General features: G+C 36.0%; 1 protein-coding gene across 3 annotated transcripts in view; it reads left to right on the top strand.

Annotated features, from left to right (window-relative positions):
- Positions 1-17,449, top strand: part of FSTL5 (follistatin like 5) — a 282,795-nt gene that overhangs the window by 220,780 nt on the left and 44,566 nt on the right. For all 3 annotated transcript variants that reach the window (XM_051619524.1, XM_051619523.1, XM_051619525.1), the window contains one exon: positions 1,875-2,009. In XM_051619524.1, coding sequence (XP_051475484.1) covers positions 1,875-2,009 — 135 coding nt within the window. The remainder of the gene's footprint in view (positions 1-1,874; positions 2,010-17,449) is intronic.

Raw genomic sequence — 17,449 nt, 5'->3', positions numbered from 1 at the left:
CTCATTATTAGAATAATGGTTGCACTTACTGCAGGACTACCAATGAATTTTCTATGCAAAAATGTTTAGTTTCTGAGTAGAGCATGCAGCCCAACACGCAGTCCCAAACCAATATTAGGATTTGTCACTACAACTATATTAATGCCATTCAATGTGTATTCAACACAAATATTTAAATTGGAAAGCAATGCTTTTGTCTGTAAATATTTTATCCTAATACATTGATGTTAATCTAGTTGTTTTTCATGAGTCTAGATTTAAATTTCGGTCAGAACACGAACCAAACTTTATCTTTACTTCAGCTCAGCTGAAAAGAGTTTTTTTGACTGGTAAGAATCTCAGTGAAACTGAATTTGAATGAATGGTGGAAAGGGACACTAGGAGAAATACCTGAAATGGATGTGCTGTTTTCTGAGTGGTCTCAGCAGAGCTCTAAGGGAGAGCAAAGACACTGCACATGAGGAAAAACAATCCACAACTACAGGAAAGTCTTAATTTTAACCAACAATAAAGGCTAGTCTGTGAATCTTCTATGTATCTTCAGGGCTCAGCAAATCGCATGAACCTGCCCAGCACAAAACCTAGCTTCTTCAGTCCTTCTGGTGATTTTTAATTAGCCTTAGGAAAAAAAATAACCTCACGATGCCACTGTTACCTTTCAAACCATCTCTCATTCATCTGCAAAACGAGGAGATGTATTAGGGTAGGATGACAATCAGGCTGCAGTGTCAGAAACAGCAGGACAGCCAGACAGCAAGTGCTTCTTTCAAGAGTGTCTTACCTTCCCTATAGGTGTCATAGTCATCTGTTCTTTTATGGCCCTCTGTCCTGGATATATGTGAACAATTGTATAAACACATTCCACTGTGAGTAGCAAGTGATGGATTCCACTTCTATAGCAGCATTCTGTTAGTTTCTCCTGTAGGGATTTGGGTGAATTTCTTTCCCCCTACCACTATATTTTATATTGATAATAAATAAATAAGAATGGCTCTTCACTAAGCAAAATACATTTAGTTCTGTTTTCTTGAATATACTTATGTGAAGCAAAATTTTGAAAATCTCATTGCATTTTTTCTAAGTCAAACTATCTGTGCATTAGCTTCAAGCAAAATATGGTCTAGAAGGAGTGTTACACCATAACCCAGTGCCCTTTCTAGTCCATATTTTAGAATACTTACAAACCTGTTTTTATAAAATAGATCCCACAGTTGAAAAGAATGCTGGACTTAAAATGAAATGAAACATTGGTTACGTCATTATTCATATCAAAATGTTTAAAAGACCTTTGCCTGTGAAACCTGGACTATTTATTGATGTCCCTACTCAAGCTGACATACAACACCTGAAGTGGTTTCCACATACTCTGGCACTGATGTAGGTGTAAAATTCCATGCACATCTTTTTTCTGTTGTTACACTGCATTCACACAAAACCAAAAACCAGGTGCCTCAAAAAGCAGATACATTTATTAAATTATTACTTATGTTGAAATTTTAGCCCAGTATGTTCCATGGAAACCTGGATTGTTTTATGTAAAGCCAGCAGTATTGTCAAGTGACCAAATGCAACGTACTAAAACCATAATATTTACCTGATTTAAAAGACAGCTACAGTAATTTAAACATACATAAAACCTCAGACTGGTATTTGGCTCTAAAGTGCAAAATCATATGAAGTATTCCAGATACCTGTGGGATGAATAATAGTGCATGTAATCCAAAGGTATTCAAAGGTATTAGTTTGGCACGTCTCCAAGTTATGAACTCAGGTGTGAAAATGGTTTAATTAGTATGAGCTGAGAGAGCCTTGTGAATGTATAATCTGCAAGAATTGTAGTATGTCTGCATGTTGAATTTTTCCTCTGTTTTCAGCCAATGGCAGTGAGGTTCACATTAGCAATGTGCGCTATGAAGATACAGGAGCCTATACCTGTATTGCAAAGAATGAAGCAGGGGTGGATGAAGACATTTCCTCTCTTTTTGTAGAAGATTCTGCCCGAAAGACCCGTAAGTATTATGAGAAGTATAAAAATACGTTGCTATTAAAAACTATAAAATATAAAATAAAATAAAATTACTATGTGTAGGTACTTTATTAAAAAAAAAAGAAGTTTAAATAATTATATCCAAGAGCCACCAAAGGCAGTAATCTGAAATTTATTTAGAAATCAGATGAAATATCTGATTCTGTGAATTGACATATTTTTCATATTGCTGCTAAAATTTGGATAGTTTCCTCATGATAGATTTGTTGCGTATTAAGGGAATATGAAGAGATAGAAGAACCGGATGCCTAAACAAGGCAAAGCAATAGGATTTCTGGAGTTGATGGGGGTATGGGAGGAAGACCTTTTCCAGTTTTTCTTCCTGTGTGCTCTTGAGGTATACCAAGAGTCAAACTTGGTCCTCCTGATGTGTCATCACAGGACTTGGCCTTGCCTTCTAGAGTGTTTGGCAGATTCAGGTCACTTCCAACTGCCCATGCTGTTTTGTGCCCTGATAACTGTGACTTCCCAGAAGTGTGGAGAAGCAGTGACCACATTCACTTGCCAAGTTGGTAGTTCAGTGTGCCAAAGAAATCTCTGCCATTGTTGAAAAGTAGCTTTCTTTATGCCCTGTTGAATGGTAGTGGGGCTTATAAACCTTATTACCTGTTTCTTTTCTGCCTTGATAATTCTTTACCCTTCCCTTTCTCTCCTCTGCTCAGAAAAATCCGTTCCTGAATTTATACTTCACTCATCTGTTTTTGCTGGTTTTTTGTCTTTTAAATGTGTTACTTTAATGAATGCTACATATTAATTAGAACTAGATCTAGTAAAATTATAGCTAATTTACTAGTGAGTCTGATTGCATTAACTTAAGGCATTTGTTTTTATCTAGAAGCTTATTCAATAGTGGTAAGTACTTGACAGAAGATACTAGAGGCAGAATTAGTAACACTGCAAGTCTGCCTGACACTTCCTGTCGTAAGACACTAAGTTAACTTACATATAGTTTTATTAAGCTTTAAACATTTCAGAGGAAATTTTGCGTGCAAGAAAATTTTATAATCCAAATGGTAAAATCTTTTCTTAACTGCTTTCAGCAACACTAATTAAAACTGTCATTTTAAAAGTCTTAACATGTTTTTTTTTTAAGTGCCATGAAAATGACTGCTCAGACATTTCTGAGAAGGCAGCTGAGGATAAATAAGCTGTTTGAACATGCTGAATCTCTAGTCATCTGGTGATATGAATCGGTCACCTCCATTTGCCTTTTGCAGTCTGTGAAAAATGTTGTGAAAGTTGCCAAATTATAAAACCCCAACAAACAAGAATTTGTTTATGCATGGTTAAGACTTGTTTGTCCTTAACAACAACGCATTTATGTGCAACTGTCCTGTTTCCAAATATGTTAGTTACATAATTGTGTCCTCTGAAGACCCCATCTCCACTGATTATGCAGGAATAGCCACACCTCTATAAAATACTCTTTTCAGGAATTGTAATGTGATGCAATAATTGTAGATCAGCTTACTTTACAGGATTTTTAAAATGACATGCTATGCAGCGAACACTGCTTGCAACAAATGCTTGAGTATCTACTAGCACTAAGTTATTATGATGGCCATTGGTGTCATGAAAGATGTAGATGAGGTAAAACAAATTATAAACCTAATTAATTAATTCATTCCTTCCTATAAAATTCATTTACTCTGCAAGTTCCATGTTGTATGTTGAAGGGAGATGTTTTACCATTCCTTGATGTCTGAACATGGTTTCCTGAAAATTGGTGGATATGTAAATATACATATAGTCCATAGATGCATAATTACATCATTCAAATATAGGTGCAAGAGATGTTTACATGAAATGCTTACTCTGGTACTTTGCTTACCTCGGCTCAGAAGCTCATTTCTGTACATGCAAGACTAAGGTATATACTAGTAAAACCAATTGCTCTCCATATCATTATAATAACTACATGAATAAACTGCTTTCACAAGTACAAATTTGATAGATACTGTTCAGATAAATGCTTCTGTTTAAAAAAAGAAGTCTCTTCAGAGGGAGGAGTTGCTAGCATTAAAAAACTGAAATTAAGAGTAGAAGGGCTTTGTTATTAACTCTGCTTGTTTTTGTGTTCCTCCCAAAACACTGTTTCATGCAGCAAATTTGGGATTATTAGAGCAGAAAATGACATAGGTAAAAACACCTGGTTAGGACTGAAGGCTTTTGTTTCCCTGCCCACACATTTCAAACTCAATGATGCTCTTGCTCGATATTCTTTAAGGTCCCTTCCAAGCCAAACAATTCTGTTTCTCCTTTAATTTAAAGCCTGCTGATTAGGTCACAAGTTCCATTCTAAAGATCTCTGGTGATGTAAAAGTGCTTTAATATGATCTGATATAAACTATACCTGTCTTAGATGACATTTTATTAAATATTTTTGCTTTTGTCTTCCTTTAAAAGAGTAAAGCAGATGTGTTTGGTTTTTGTTTTTTCTTAAATAAAATTCTTACTGGAGTACTGTATTCTAAAAATATCAGGATATTGCTTTGAACAAAAGTAGAACATGTTCACACCATCTTGTCAGTTAGTCTGGGCTTCTCTGCTTTTTAAATGTCACACAAGGTAAAAATCATAGCAAAATTAAAATTTTTCAGAACATTGAGTTGATTTGCTATTGAGTAGTGAGAACTTCTACAGTGGAGCTCTAAAATATAAACTGCAATTGCACTGCATTGAGCATGACAGTGATTTTATAAGTCAAATAATGAATAGAGAATATGGTTGCATTTTTATCAGTGTATGTATTTTTTATTGCTAGAAAGTTTAATAGTAAAAAAAAAATGTTCACTTTTGTATCTGATCCATTGTTTATGTGCATATAAAAATGTTTAGGTTTTAATGCTGCTTTGTCTGCTAACCAGAATTTTTATTAGTTATCTGTGGAATCTCATTTTCAACACATGCCAAATTTGTTGTGTGGAGAACTCAGGGCAGTGTTTTGAGAAAAATGTGATCTATGTAGCAGAAAGGGCATGGCTAGCTTACTCCTTTGGGGATAGTAGCATAAACAGCTCCTGAGAGAAAATCTGTTTTCTGGCACCTCTGCCTAAATTAAAACCAGTGTCATTAGGAATAAATAGATTAGAGAAGCATTCCTTCACCTGTGTGCCTAAAATATTATCAGATTGCTAGGTTTTCAAAATTCACAGCTTTGGTTATGAAAGCATTTAGTACATATGTCTGTATTATAAACAGAAAAAAAAAAAGTTTTCATTTTGGCATTGTATCAGGTGACAAGAATCAAGTTATTTTCTTTAAAATACCTTAATTTCAGCTTTGTTTTTTGTCAGTTAACTCATTCTGTAGCTGAAACTTTATATACCTAACATTTGTGTCGAAATACATGTGGCCTTTTTGCTAGATTGGTGATGTTCTAGGGGAAATTCTAATTTATATTAGCTGTCTAAGCATCTTTTATAAGTACAGGTGATGAATGTCTGGTACTGTCTTTTATCAGATTTTGTTTTAATTCCTCTGATTTCAACCATTTAGATTGGAGTATTCTGTTATTGCTGTCTGTCTTAAGCAATAGCTTTTTAACTTGCTTTTAATTTTTCATGATTCTGCTAATATACCATGGCCGCTCCTGAAACAGATGTGAGGAAGAAAACATGATTTTATTCATGTTAAAAATACTATAGTAATTTTACTGAAAGGTTTTTACAGCACAATCTGGGACTTGATATTGGTGGTTCAGGCAGTTGGCTTATCACTAGAACATACTGCAATAAAAATTATTATTTCTCCAGTGTTTGGCACTGGAGTGAAAATTTCCAAGCTATCAGTGCTTTTTATAGTGAGTGGGCACTTCTAGGGAGTTTGGTAGAGTTCTGAAGATGCCATTTGCACTCAGCAGACCCAGTCTTTAGGACTACCAGAATAGAGTTAGATTCTCAATGAAACTTCTTTTTCTTTGCTCCATGGGCTTTTGTAGGTGTGAAAGTGAGGATAACTTTCTTGTGCTTTTGGATTTTCTTGGCTCCTTGAGTGGTCCTCCAACTAGTATCCAAGGAAAGATAGTTAAGGAGGAGTAAGACTGAATAAAACTGAAGAAGTGAAACAGGTCTGGGGAAAGGAACGATGGAAGAGAATAGTAATATGAAGAAGGAAGGGAGGACACAGGCAGCAGAAGAGGACAGGTTAGAACACTGAAAGAGAAAGAATGAGAGGAAAAAGAGATCAGAGCACAAGGGCTAAATGACCTCTTAAAAGCTACATAATAATCCTTTGTAAGAAGTGGAGTGCATCCAGGAGTATCTAGTCACTTTTGTGTCTTGTCATTAAATTTCTGTGATCAGCAACAGTGTGCATCTTATACCACTGCCCCTTTTTAATCTACATGAAAAATAACACTACTTCTATTACCAAATAAATAAGAGAGATATATAAGAAAACTGAACTTTCTAGTATTCTAGTTAAGTGAAACATTTTATTTAACTTGCCTTTTTAAGTAAGACAGCATATTGAAGTATAAATGTGTATTAAAGGAAAATCACAAACATGAACAAAATCAGTCAAAAGAAGCTTTGTAGGTAGAAACAGTCTGTAGTGTGAGCTAAATTTGATAACATTTATTTATCTAGTTGTTCATGTATCATTTTGACCATTTTGTGCAGAAAGAAATTGTGTTCTCCTATCTACGTATCTAAATTCAGTTTTACTTATTAAACTCTCAGTAATTCTTCTTAAGACTTTGAAGTATCCAGCTTCTGTCTCAGACCTGAAGAAGGGCGTGTGTGAAAGCCTGTCTGCTTTTTCCAACAATACCAATTGATTTAGAGCCAGTTGTGAAAAGCTTGACTGTCTTCTTGAGAACCTCTTGTGTAGGTGTTGGAAGGTCACTATTTCATACAAATGTAAAACTTTTTTGTTTTGTTTATTTTCCCTCTAGATATTTATCTTTTATGTATTAATTAGCATCCTAGATCCATAAAGAAAACAAACATTCTAATTATTTCTGTATTTCTTGTGCCTTCTTTTTATTGGCTTGTATATCTTTTCAGAAAATGAATTTTAAAGTATCATGACTTTGAGAGTCAGCAAGAGCCATGCAGTACGTACAGTGAATAGATCTGTACATCCTACTACAACAACACCTATAATATTTCTTAATGCAAGAACTGTGCTGTGTATTCTCTAGAGACTAGAAACTCTTTTTGTGCTGTAAATTCTATTTTCCCTCAAATTTACAGTTAAAGCCATCAAGAACGAAATATCTGCTCTGGGTGATCTGGATGATAACACCTGTGGTCACTGGTAAAAACTTTCTGGGGATTAATGACCTGGTCTAAAACTCATTGAAGACATCAGAGTCTCCCTTATTGTCATGCTCCTCTAATAATACCTGAGAGAACTTGGCTGTGTTGGAAGAAGTCTCTGGTGTAATCATATTTGTAATACAAGTAGCAGTTTAAAATCTGATTTTTGTTTAATTCCAATGAGGTTGGATTTTTCAGAACAGATACTTCATTAATTCATAGATTTAAGCATGATAGAACCATTTCATTTAACTTGAATCTGTGTTCTTCAAGACATTAAATTGCATCCTGTTCTACCTGATTACAGATCTTATGCTTTGTTTGCCTTAAGTGCATCCTCCCAGAAATGCATCTGCCAGATTGAGAGACACATTCAGTGAATCACTCAGTTGTCTTGGTATTTTGGTTTCACTAAAATAGAATAATGCTTAGTTTCCATTTTGAAGTCAGTTTTCTCTTCAGCTTCCTCCTGTGGTTCTCATATGATTGTTTTTTTTCCCAGTAAATTGACCTAAATTGACCCAGAGTTCTTGCCCTATGAATACCCCATTGTTAAGTATTGATTACTTTTACACATTAAACAGGAGTTTCTCATACTAAGACAGTTGCCATAGAACTCAGGGTAATTTTGCCTTGAGAAATGTAAGTGGTTTGGGAACGTTTTTCTTAAAAAAATGGGAACTGCTCTTTGCAAAAGCAAATGTATCATTTGTTTCTTTAGTATTTTGGAGAGAGAAATACATATTTGGTAATGTTTTCCTTCTGTATCCACTAGTACCAGCAGTGGAAGTTTACATGTTTATCTACCTTGTGCTCTATGTCCTCACTTTCCAAATCTTGTTCCTTCGCATCTCTCCTAGTTCCCTCCAGTGTACACATAGTCTGCACTACTTTTCTCTTGATGTCTAAATTTGCATTTGACCTTTTGAAAATTGAATTAATTTTAAAGATGTACTTAATTCAAACAACTTTTTGTAACTCTGGTATTTATTATAACACGTAATTCTTAGGAAATTATTTTATGTTTGTTCACTGATCGTTGATGAAAATGGTTAACCCATGACTCACTGACCATTGTTCTGGACACATTCAAGCTCTGTATTCTTCACCTTTTGCTAATGATTTTAACAATGAAAACTACTTTTTCAGATGAAACAGTCTGGCAGTTTTTAATTCAATTAACATGTAGTTTATTACTGTTAACAGATCAGATGTTTAACAAAATTCTACGTTACATCTATATGAATTTTTACATTACCAAATTGCTTATTGCATCAAAGTATATCATCAGGTTTGCTTGAGAAGACCTGATTTCCATTAGAACGTATTAGCTGCCCTATAATTTTATTCTTGTCCTTTGATTTCTTACTGAATTGAATTATGTGTGAGTGTTGTCTGGTCTTTTGTCTAGTATATATATCCACATCTAACTAGCCTACAGCTACTTGAGTTAAGTTTCAGGAAGTGGGGGAGCTACTAGAGGCAAATGTAGTGGTAGTCCTCTTGAACTTTGATACATTCTGAAATTTTTTCAAAACCAATAGCACGAATGAAGCATCTGAAACAACTTTCAGCAAGTGTTTTTATGTACTTCATTTGGACCTGGTTATTTTAAATGTTTGTCTTGATTCCACATCATTTGCCCTCTTTCTTGGTCTTTGTAAGGTGTAAAGTATTTAATCTGCTGCTGTTTTCAGTTATTAACCTGCTTTTGTGCAAATGCAGGTTAAAAATCTTTATAGAAGAATATTGTCAATAGAACATTAATAGAAATGTCTGGTTTGCAGCACTGTAGTTTAAACCTTGAGTTGCTCTGGTCTCTCAATGCTTTTTCTTCTATCTTCAGCAGGCATTTGAGATGATTTTTAGGGCCTGCTGCATTGGTGTAAAGAAATAGCAAGCTGCTGGAGTGTCTTCTGGTAGTACAAAAAAGGGATATTAATTTTAACTAAGGCTACTTCTTTTCTTCAGGACTGCTATTTCTCTCTTTTTGTAAACAGGATCTTTATTCTAGCACTTCAGCATCTCTGCAGCAACTGATAAAGGTGGCTTTTCATTTTGTAGCTTCCAGTATATGCAGATGCATTTTAAGGAACTCTCAGATCTGTTATTAACTGATACTTTCTCCTTCATACTACTGGATTTAGCAACATTTAAAGCATGAGCACAGAAATTGTCAGCTACACTGCAAATTTGGATTGACCCAAATCCTTGAAGCCATAAGGCAAACCAACATCATCAGCTTGCTCTTGTTGAAACAATGAAGAATTCAAATATGGAATACAGATATTCTGACATAATAACTTGACAATATATTGATGAGAAAGGTTGAGTAGGCAAGATATTACTGCCTTTTTTGTTGATACAAAAATTAGCACAAATAGAGGAGGAAGAAGTGACAACTTCCATCTGTGGGATTTTTTTAGGTTACGTTCAGAAAGCATTAGGACCCATGAAGTTGGTCCAGATTTCAATTTTTAGTCAAAGTAATGTTAGCTGAATATGAAATAAAATTAATAGCCAAGAAGTATAAATAAACGATTATGTGAGCTAAAAAAAAGGAAGGAAAAATTATACTAGCATAGGAATACTTAATTGAAATAATGGAATAGGGTATATCAGTGTAATCTATAGAAGAAAATCTGACAGTGCAGAAAACAGGAAAACAAAAAAAGATTTGTTTTTAAAGACAAGGGAATATTTTCAGCGGTGATTTTCAGATACTTAAAATTCTTCACTACTAATATAATATTTTTCAGGAAAACAACTTAAAAGAAACATTTTTTTTTCTCTTGATGACTTTGACAGATACAACAGTTCTGCCTGTGTTTCCTCTGTTTCAACTTAATATCCTATCAAACTAGAGCCAGAGATCATGAAAACATGCTGTTCCCTTTAAAGCTAAACAATTTTGTGTCTTTCTTGTTTAGTTTATTTTCAGTTTTTTACAATATTTTCTTTTTAACATTTTCCAAAATTTCATTTTATAAAATGCAGTTTAGTTTGCCAACAATTAATATGACTTCTCTAAATTTGATATGTGTATGCAGCTTCGGGAGACAGCTGTCACAATAAAAAGTTATCAAGTAATGTTGTTAAGGCATTTTCAAGACCAATTTGATGGTACTTGATGTTATTTTAATATTTAGTAGCTTTTACTCTCGATCATCAATCACAGACTTATGTCTTAGTTCACCAACTATGACATCATCATATATTGCAAAGCAACTTCTCCTACGGATGATTTCACCTTGTTAAAAAAGGTGAATGAAAATTATTTGCCTCATGCACTATGTCTTGGGGATAAATTTAAAAAACAATATACCTATTCCATGCCATCCAGGAGATCTATTTCTAACTGTGCCTTTTTTACGTAATGTCATACTCCTCTCACCTAACAAGAGATTATGTGATCTGAATGCTACTGACTTGACAGGTTTATGGCCATCATAAGCAACCAGGCATCTCCACTGTCTAGAACTTGGAATGAGACTAAAAGCCTTTTGACTGTGATTTATGGACTGAATTATCCCTGAAAGGCTTTATGCAACTTTAATAGAATCTTCCTGTCACATCTTACACTGAATAGTACCTATTTACCTAATTTCCTCAGAGATAATTTATGCTGACATTTTATTTTATGGCAGAGCTAAACTAATTTATACTTGTTGACAGCATCATAGACAAAGACTTTATTTCAAACTCACAAGTATAGGGTAGAAATTGAGCTGATGAGGATTTTTTCTTCCTGCTAGTGTAGACTGGATTGAATTAATGTGCTATGGAAAAGAGCTTCAGCATGATTAATTATGAAGATTTAAAAAAAAAAGAAAAAAAGTAATAAGCTAACATGGTCATATGTGACCAAAAGTAAAGTGTTACCTGTGACTTTTATTTGACAAGTAATAGTTTAATAATAATAAAAATATGTATTTTGTCTTTTTATTAACCTGACCTGAGATGAAATTGCAAGTTTTTATGTCACAGAAGAACTGAATTTTGATAGAATTTGTATTGGCAGAATTAATTTTACAATAGTTGAAGCAAGCGATAGGTAACTTGGAAGAAAAAAAAAAAAAAAGAGGTTGTTTGCTTCACAAATAGATTAAGGTTTAAATATATTTTTATATAAACCAAACAAATCTGAATTTCTTATAGGACTAAAACTATAAGCAGTTATGAGTAGAAATATTTTCATTCTGCTTGAGTAGTGGAAGTTGAGCAAAAAATAAATCACTTTTAGCACAATTCTTTTTAAAATAAAAGTAACTTGTGTGGCTCAGCAACCATGTAGTAATAATGGTATAGATATACCCTGTAACATAAGGTGATGTGTTTATACATTAGAAGTATGTGAAAAAAGAGTAAGATAGCGATTACAATCTGTTTATGATGTGAATATAATTAACCAGAACAGGTGTCAATGGTAGTGGCTTTCAGTGAAGGAAACAGCATCCCTTTGAATATCTTGAAATTATTTTTTTAATGAAATTAGATCAGATAATGGTGGGACAATTCTGAAAAACAATGTTGAGTTTCACACCTCTGCCACATGACCCTATTGCTACTTCCTCACTGTCCTATTTTCTATTACATCTACTTGTGACTTCTTGCCATTCAGGATTGCAGGCTTGGAAAAGGGACAGGGACAATAGTTTCCTATCTGATGGTGCAAAGTCTGTAACAATGAGCTGATATGAAGCTGTTGATTTTTATTTATCAGCTGTTACATTCTGATAGAAATCCAGGTAAAATATTTAGAGAATTTTAAATAAAAAGGTTGTGCTTGAGTGAGATAAAACCTAGAATTAACAGCAGTGGTTCTAAATTAATGAGAAATCAGTGTTTGCATTCACAAGAAATCAGTGGGTTTTTTCCCCCTATTTACTGGAATAAATTATAATGCAGAAAATATGCCTCTCTGCCGTTTTTCCCCCTTCTTAAAGCCATTTTAAACTACATTGTTCTCTGAGTGCAGCAAGCTAGGAAATATTTCAGATGTTATTTTTAATTGATATCTGTTTTGTTTGAGTGCTGCTGCAGCATAATAGCATTTTTGAAAACATTTAGTTTTTGTTATATGTAGTGCTGGGATAAAAGGGGAAAAAAATCAGACTATTTAACCTCACATACATAAAATAGGTACAAAAGAATGGCAGATAATAATAATAATACTCAGCATTTTCTCAGGTAGTCATCACTGAAGCATGTGATAGAGAAGGAAACACTATTTCTGGAAGAAAGTGAAGTATTGTACCTCAGGAAGTTTTTCTTCTCTGGATCTTATTGCCTTAATCTTGCTTTTTTTTTTCTGGATATATATATAGTATTGTGTACTGATTAATAATAATGTGAACATGTAATTACATTGCCAAAAGGAAGCAAAAGAGCTATTTTTAATCTCCAATTGAATATCAATCTCACAAATATATATATACACACGCACTTTTATTTCCAACTGTTATGCCTTAAGTATTTGGAAAAAATAACAGTAAGCAGGAAGAACACTAGTTGACATAGTTGGAAACTTTGACATTGGCTGTTTAGACAGAAAAGTGAATGTAATGACATTTATTACCAATGTGATAAGAAGGAGTAAGATACAGATTTTATTGGAAAGTACCATTGTAGTACCTTCTTACTCATTTAGTAACAGAAATAACATGGATTTTTGCAGTCATTTATATCCAAGGGGGATAAGAATCTGTACTGCTGTTACAATCTGCTGCAGAATTCCATGAAGTACAGACGACAAGGCTTACTGAAATATGTGCAACCTATTACCATTCAGCCAACATAGAAAATGAGTATCGAAGGTAAAGAGTAGGCTTTCAGATGTTCTGTTAGCTACTCATAAGCTCAAAGGCTGGGTCTGAGCACAAAAACATAGAATAGCTATGTAAGGACCATGTATGAAGAGTGATTTTTATGGACCTGTAAGTGTGCCTAAAAAAAAAATTAAATTAAAAAATATATATATCTTTCAGTAAAACATGGATACTGCCCTGTTCTGCTCTGGGTGGCTGGGGGGAGAGAGAGAGACCATGCAGGTTTCTTTTTGGATGTCAATATAAAAAGCCCAACAACAGTGTAATAAAATAGCTGCTTTAATAAGAGAGAATGAAAACAGAAGTACAGAAAGTGAGTAAATCTTGCATCCCTTCAGGTGCTGGGCACCCTACATTCATGCATCAGATGAACTCTGGATGGATTTTCCCATGACACATTTCACAGATCCTGTTCATGGAGAGGTTGCTTCTCCCTCAAATACAGTGGTGTCTTATGTCTTGCATAATGAACAAAACCATAAATCTTCTGACAGGTTGCAATGTTATCTCTGTCATAACACACAACAGTGTACAGCACAGGCTATTATGGGCATTCCAGCACCAACTCCTTGAATACAGTGTCTTCTGCAAGAATCCCAGTACATATCCTGGTATTATTTAAAAACTGTACATTGTCTGAATATCCTTCATTTTATAAAAAAGGGAAATAGTGCACAAAAGAAGACAGTGGTATTCTGTCTAAAAAAATACCCAAAAATGCATTAAGATCTATCAATAATAATAATTACATATTTTTATGTGTCGGAGTTTTGTTTGAGAATTGAGTATAGGATAGGGCTGAAGATACTAATTTTTGCTTTACCAAAAAGAAAGGTAAACAATATGTTCCCCGATATACTTTCTACCTAGAGATGTTCTAGCATTGCAGTCTTTATCCCAGGATTGAATATCTTATCATAGAATCATAGAATGGTTAAGATTGGAAGGGACCTTAAAGATCATCTAGTTCCAACCCCCCTGCCATGAGCAGGGAACCCTACCACTAGACCAGGTTGCACAAAACCTCATCCAACCCGACCTGAAACGCCTCCAGGGAGGGGGCATCCACAACCTCCCTAGGCAACCTATTCCAGCACCTTTCTACCCTCATGGTGAAGAATTTCTTCCTGATGTCTAACCTAAATCTCCCCTCTCTCAGTTTAAAACCATTACCCCTTGTCCTATCACTATCTTCTCTGATGAAAAGCCCTTCCCCAGCTTTCCTGTAGGCCCCTTCAAGCACTGGAAGGCCGCTATAAGGTCTCCCCGACGCCTTTTCTTCTCCAGGCTGAATAGCCCCAACTCTCTCAGCCTGTCTTTGTAGCACAGATGTTCCAGCCCTTTGATCATCTTGGTGGTCCTTCTCTGGACCTCCCCAGCAGGTCAATATCTTTCTTGTGCTCAGGGCTCCCAAGCTGTACACAGTATTCCAGGTGGGGTCTCACTAGGGCAGAGTAGAGGGGCAGAATCACCTCCCTGGCCATGCTGGCCACACTTCTTTTGATGCAGCCCAGGATGCAGCTGGCTCTCTGGGCTGTGAGCACACACTGGCTGCCCATGTCGAGCTTCTCATCAGCTACTAACCCCAAAGTTCTTCTCCTCAGGACTGCTCTCCAGCCGTTCTTCCCTCAGCCTGTATTTGTGCCTGGGGTTGCGCCAAGCCAGGTGCAGGACCCTGCACTTGGCCTTGTTGAACTTCATGAGGTTGGCTTTGGCCCACCTCTCCAGCCTGTCAAGGTCCCTCTGGATGGCATCCCTTCCCTCTAGGGTGCCATCCACACCACACAGCTTGGTATCATCAGCAAACTTGCTGAGGATACACTCAATCCCACTGTGCATGTCTCCAACAAAGATATTAAACAGCACTGGTCCCCATGCTGACCCCTGAGGGTCACCGCTTGTCACCTGCCTCCATTTGGACATGGAGCCATTGACCACAACTCTCTGGGTGCAGCCATCCAGCCAATTTTTTATCCGCCAAGTGGTCCATCTGTCAAATCCATGCCTTGTCAGTTTGGAGACCAGGATGTCATGTGGGACAGTGTCAAACGCCTTGCACAAATGCAGGTAGATGACGTCAGCTGCTCTGCCACCATCCACCATCTCTGTAGCCTTGTTGTAGAAGGCCACCAGATTGGTCAGCAATGACCTGCCCTTAGAGAAGCCTTGTTGGCTGCCCCTAGTCAGCTTCTTATTTTCCGTGTGCCTTAGCAGACTTTCCAGGAGGATCTGCTCCATGATCTTGCGAGACACAGAGGTGAGACTGACTGGCCTGTAGTTCCCTGAGTCTTCCTTTTTCCCCTTTTTGAAATCTTTCTTGAATACAAATTATTGTACTGATTAAAGTAATGTGAGGTTTCTTGGTTTGTATTAGCTGAACTGGTGGCTGTTATTTATGAATTTATATTGCACTCTTAAATAATGTCTCATTTTTCTTCAAACTGATTTGTTAATTTTAAAATTTACAAGTGTGGGGCTTTTAAAGCATTCTTTATCCCCCTCTACCCCCCTTTTTTTTGAGCAAAACTCAGAATCAAACATCATTTTTCATTAACATAAATTACTGTGTTCATTACTTAGCATCTTAAATAATTTTATTTGATGCTGTGTAGTTTCACGCACTTGAATAATTGTAATTACTTTTTGTTTTATTTTCTGTGTCACCCCTAGAAAAAAGACTGATAAAAAGCAGAACTTTATGGCTAAGTCTAGAGGACCTCAAGTGCCATATATTACATGGTTATTTCCTCACAGTGTGAAGAGAAAACTAATTTTAAAGAAAATCTTCTGGGTTGCCCTGGGTAAATTAATTTGCTTTATTACCAAAAAAAGACTATATAGGATGACATAGACAAACACAGAACTGTCATCTGAATATAGAGCCACTGTCTGGGCATGCATGGATGAAGTTAGAATTTCCAAAACCCACTTGTAGCTGAGTCTGGTGAGGGATATAAAGGGCAAAAGATAGGCTTCTACAGAGACTTCAGCAGCAAAAAGAAGGCTAGGGAAAATAGGGGCCTGCTGCTGAGGGGACCTGATGACAAAGGACTTGGAAGGGGCTGAGTTTTACTGAAGGCCTTCTTCACATCAGTCTTTACTGGCAAAACTGGTTCCAGGAATGTGAGAGCAGTGGAAAAGTCTGGAAAGGACATCTTCCTCTGGCAAGGAAACCTCACCTATGGTGGGTAGGATCAGACTGGATTATTGCAGGTCAAAGGGCTGGAAGAGGATGCACCCACAAGGTGCATGCAAGAATACTGTTGATAATCTTTGAAGGATCATAGTGATCAAGGGAGATTTCTGCAGGCTGGTAGAAAGCCAGTGTCACTCTTAAAGAAGGGCAAGAAGAAGACTCCAAGACATGCTAGGCCCATTAGCCTCACCTTGATCCCTGGGAAGGACATGAAGCAAATAACCCTGGACACTGTTCCCAAAACCGTAAAGAACAAGAAGGTGTTCAGGAGAAGTCAGCATGGATTTACAAAGGAAATAATGCCTAGTCAACCTGACAGCCTTCTGCAATCAGGTGACTGGCAGAGTAGATGAGGGGAATAGTTGATGTTGGTTTTCTTGTCCTTAGGAAGTCCTTTGGACACTGTCTCCCCTGACATCTTTAAAGGCAAACGGATGAAGTAAGATTAGATGCACAGACATTGTGTTGAATTGAAAAACTGGCTGAACTGCCAGGCCCACTGTCTGTCAAAAGTACCAATGACTGATTTAATGCTTTGACAAAGGGAAACGAACATAAGCACCATAGCATTCCCTCTTTGAAGTTGTCAGCTTTTATACAGAAAGGCTTGACTGCATAGTGCTCACAAAGTGCCATATTTAGTTGATGGGAAGGACAGTACTATATTGTCCCCATTTCTTCTCCTTTTGGTTGTGGAATAACTTTGGGGATCAAATCAGGACATGGGGAAGCTTCAGCTGCTTTCATCCTGTAGCTTTAAAGTCATAAGGATGTTGTTCTCTCTTAAATGTTCTTTTTATACAAATCAACACCTTTTTCTTCTCATCTAAACTAAAGTAATTCAAGATCTCTTAAACCTTTTGGTCTGTTCTTTCTATAGTTGCATTACTGATGATCTACTGAATAGGTCGCTATTTAAAAAATAATAGCTGTCAATAAAACAATAAAACTAATATTCCATCTCATGATTGCAACTTCTAATCAGAAGTCTAGTTTAGGAGAATAATCAAATAGTTTAAATGTAATAGCCGAAGAGATGTTAAGTACTGTGCTCAGTACACACACACTTAATTCTGCCACTGAAATACATAGTAAACCAAATCTAAGAGTCATA

This window comes from Apus apus, chromosome 4 (genome assembly GCF_020740795.1).
Source record: "Apus apus isolate bApuApu2 chromosome 4, bApuApu2.pri.cur, whole genome shotgun sequence".
Lineage (NCBI taxonomy): Eukaryota > Metazoa > Chordata > Aves > Apodiformes > Apodidae > Apus > Apus apus.
The sequence above is the reverse complement of the archived record's forward strand: the minus strand, read 5'-3'. Positions and strand labels throughout refer to the sequence as shown.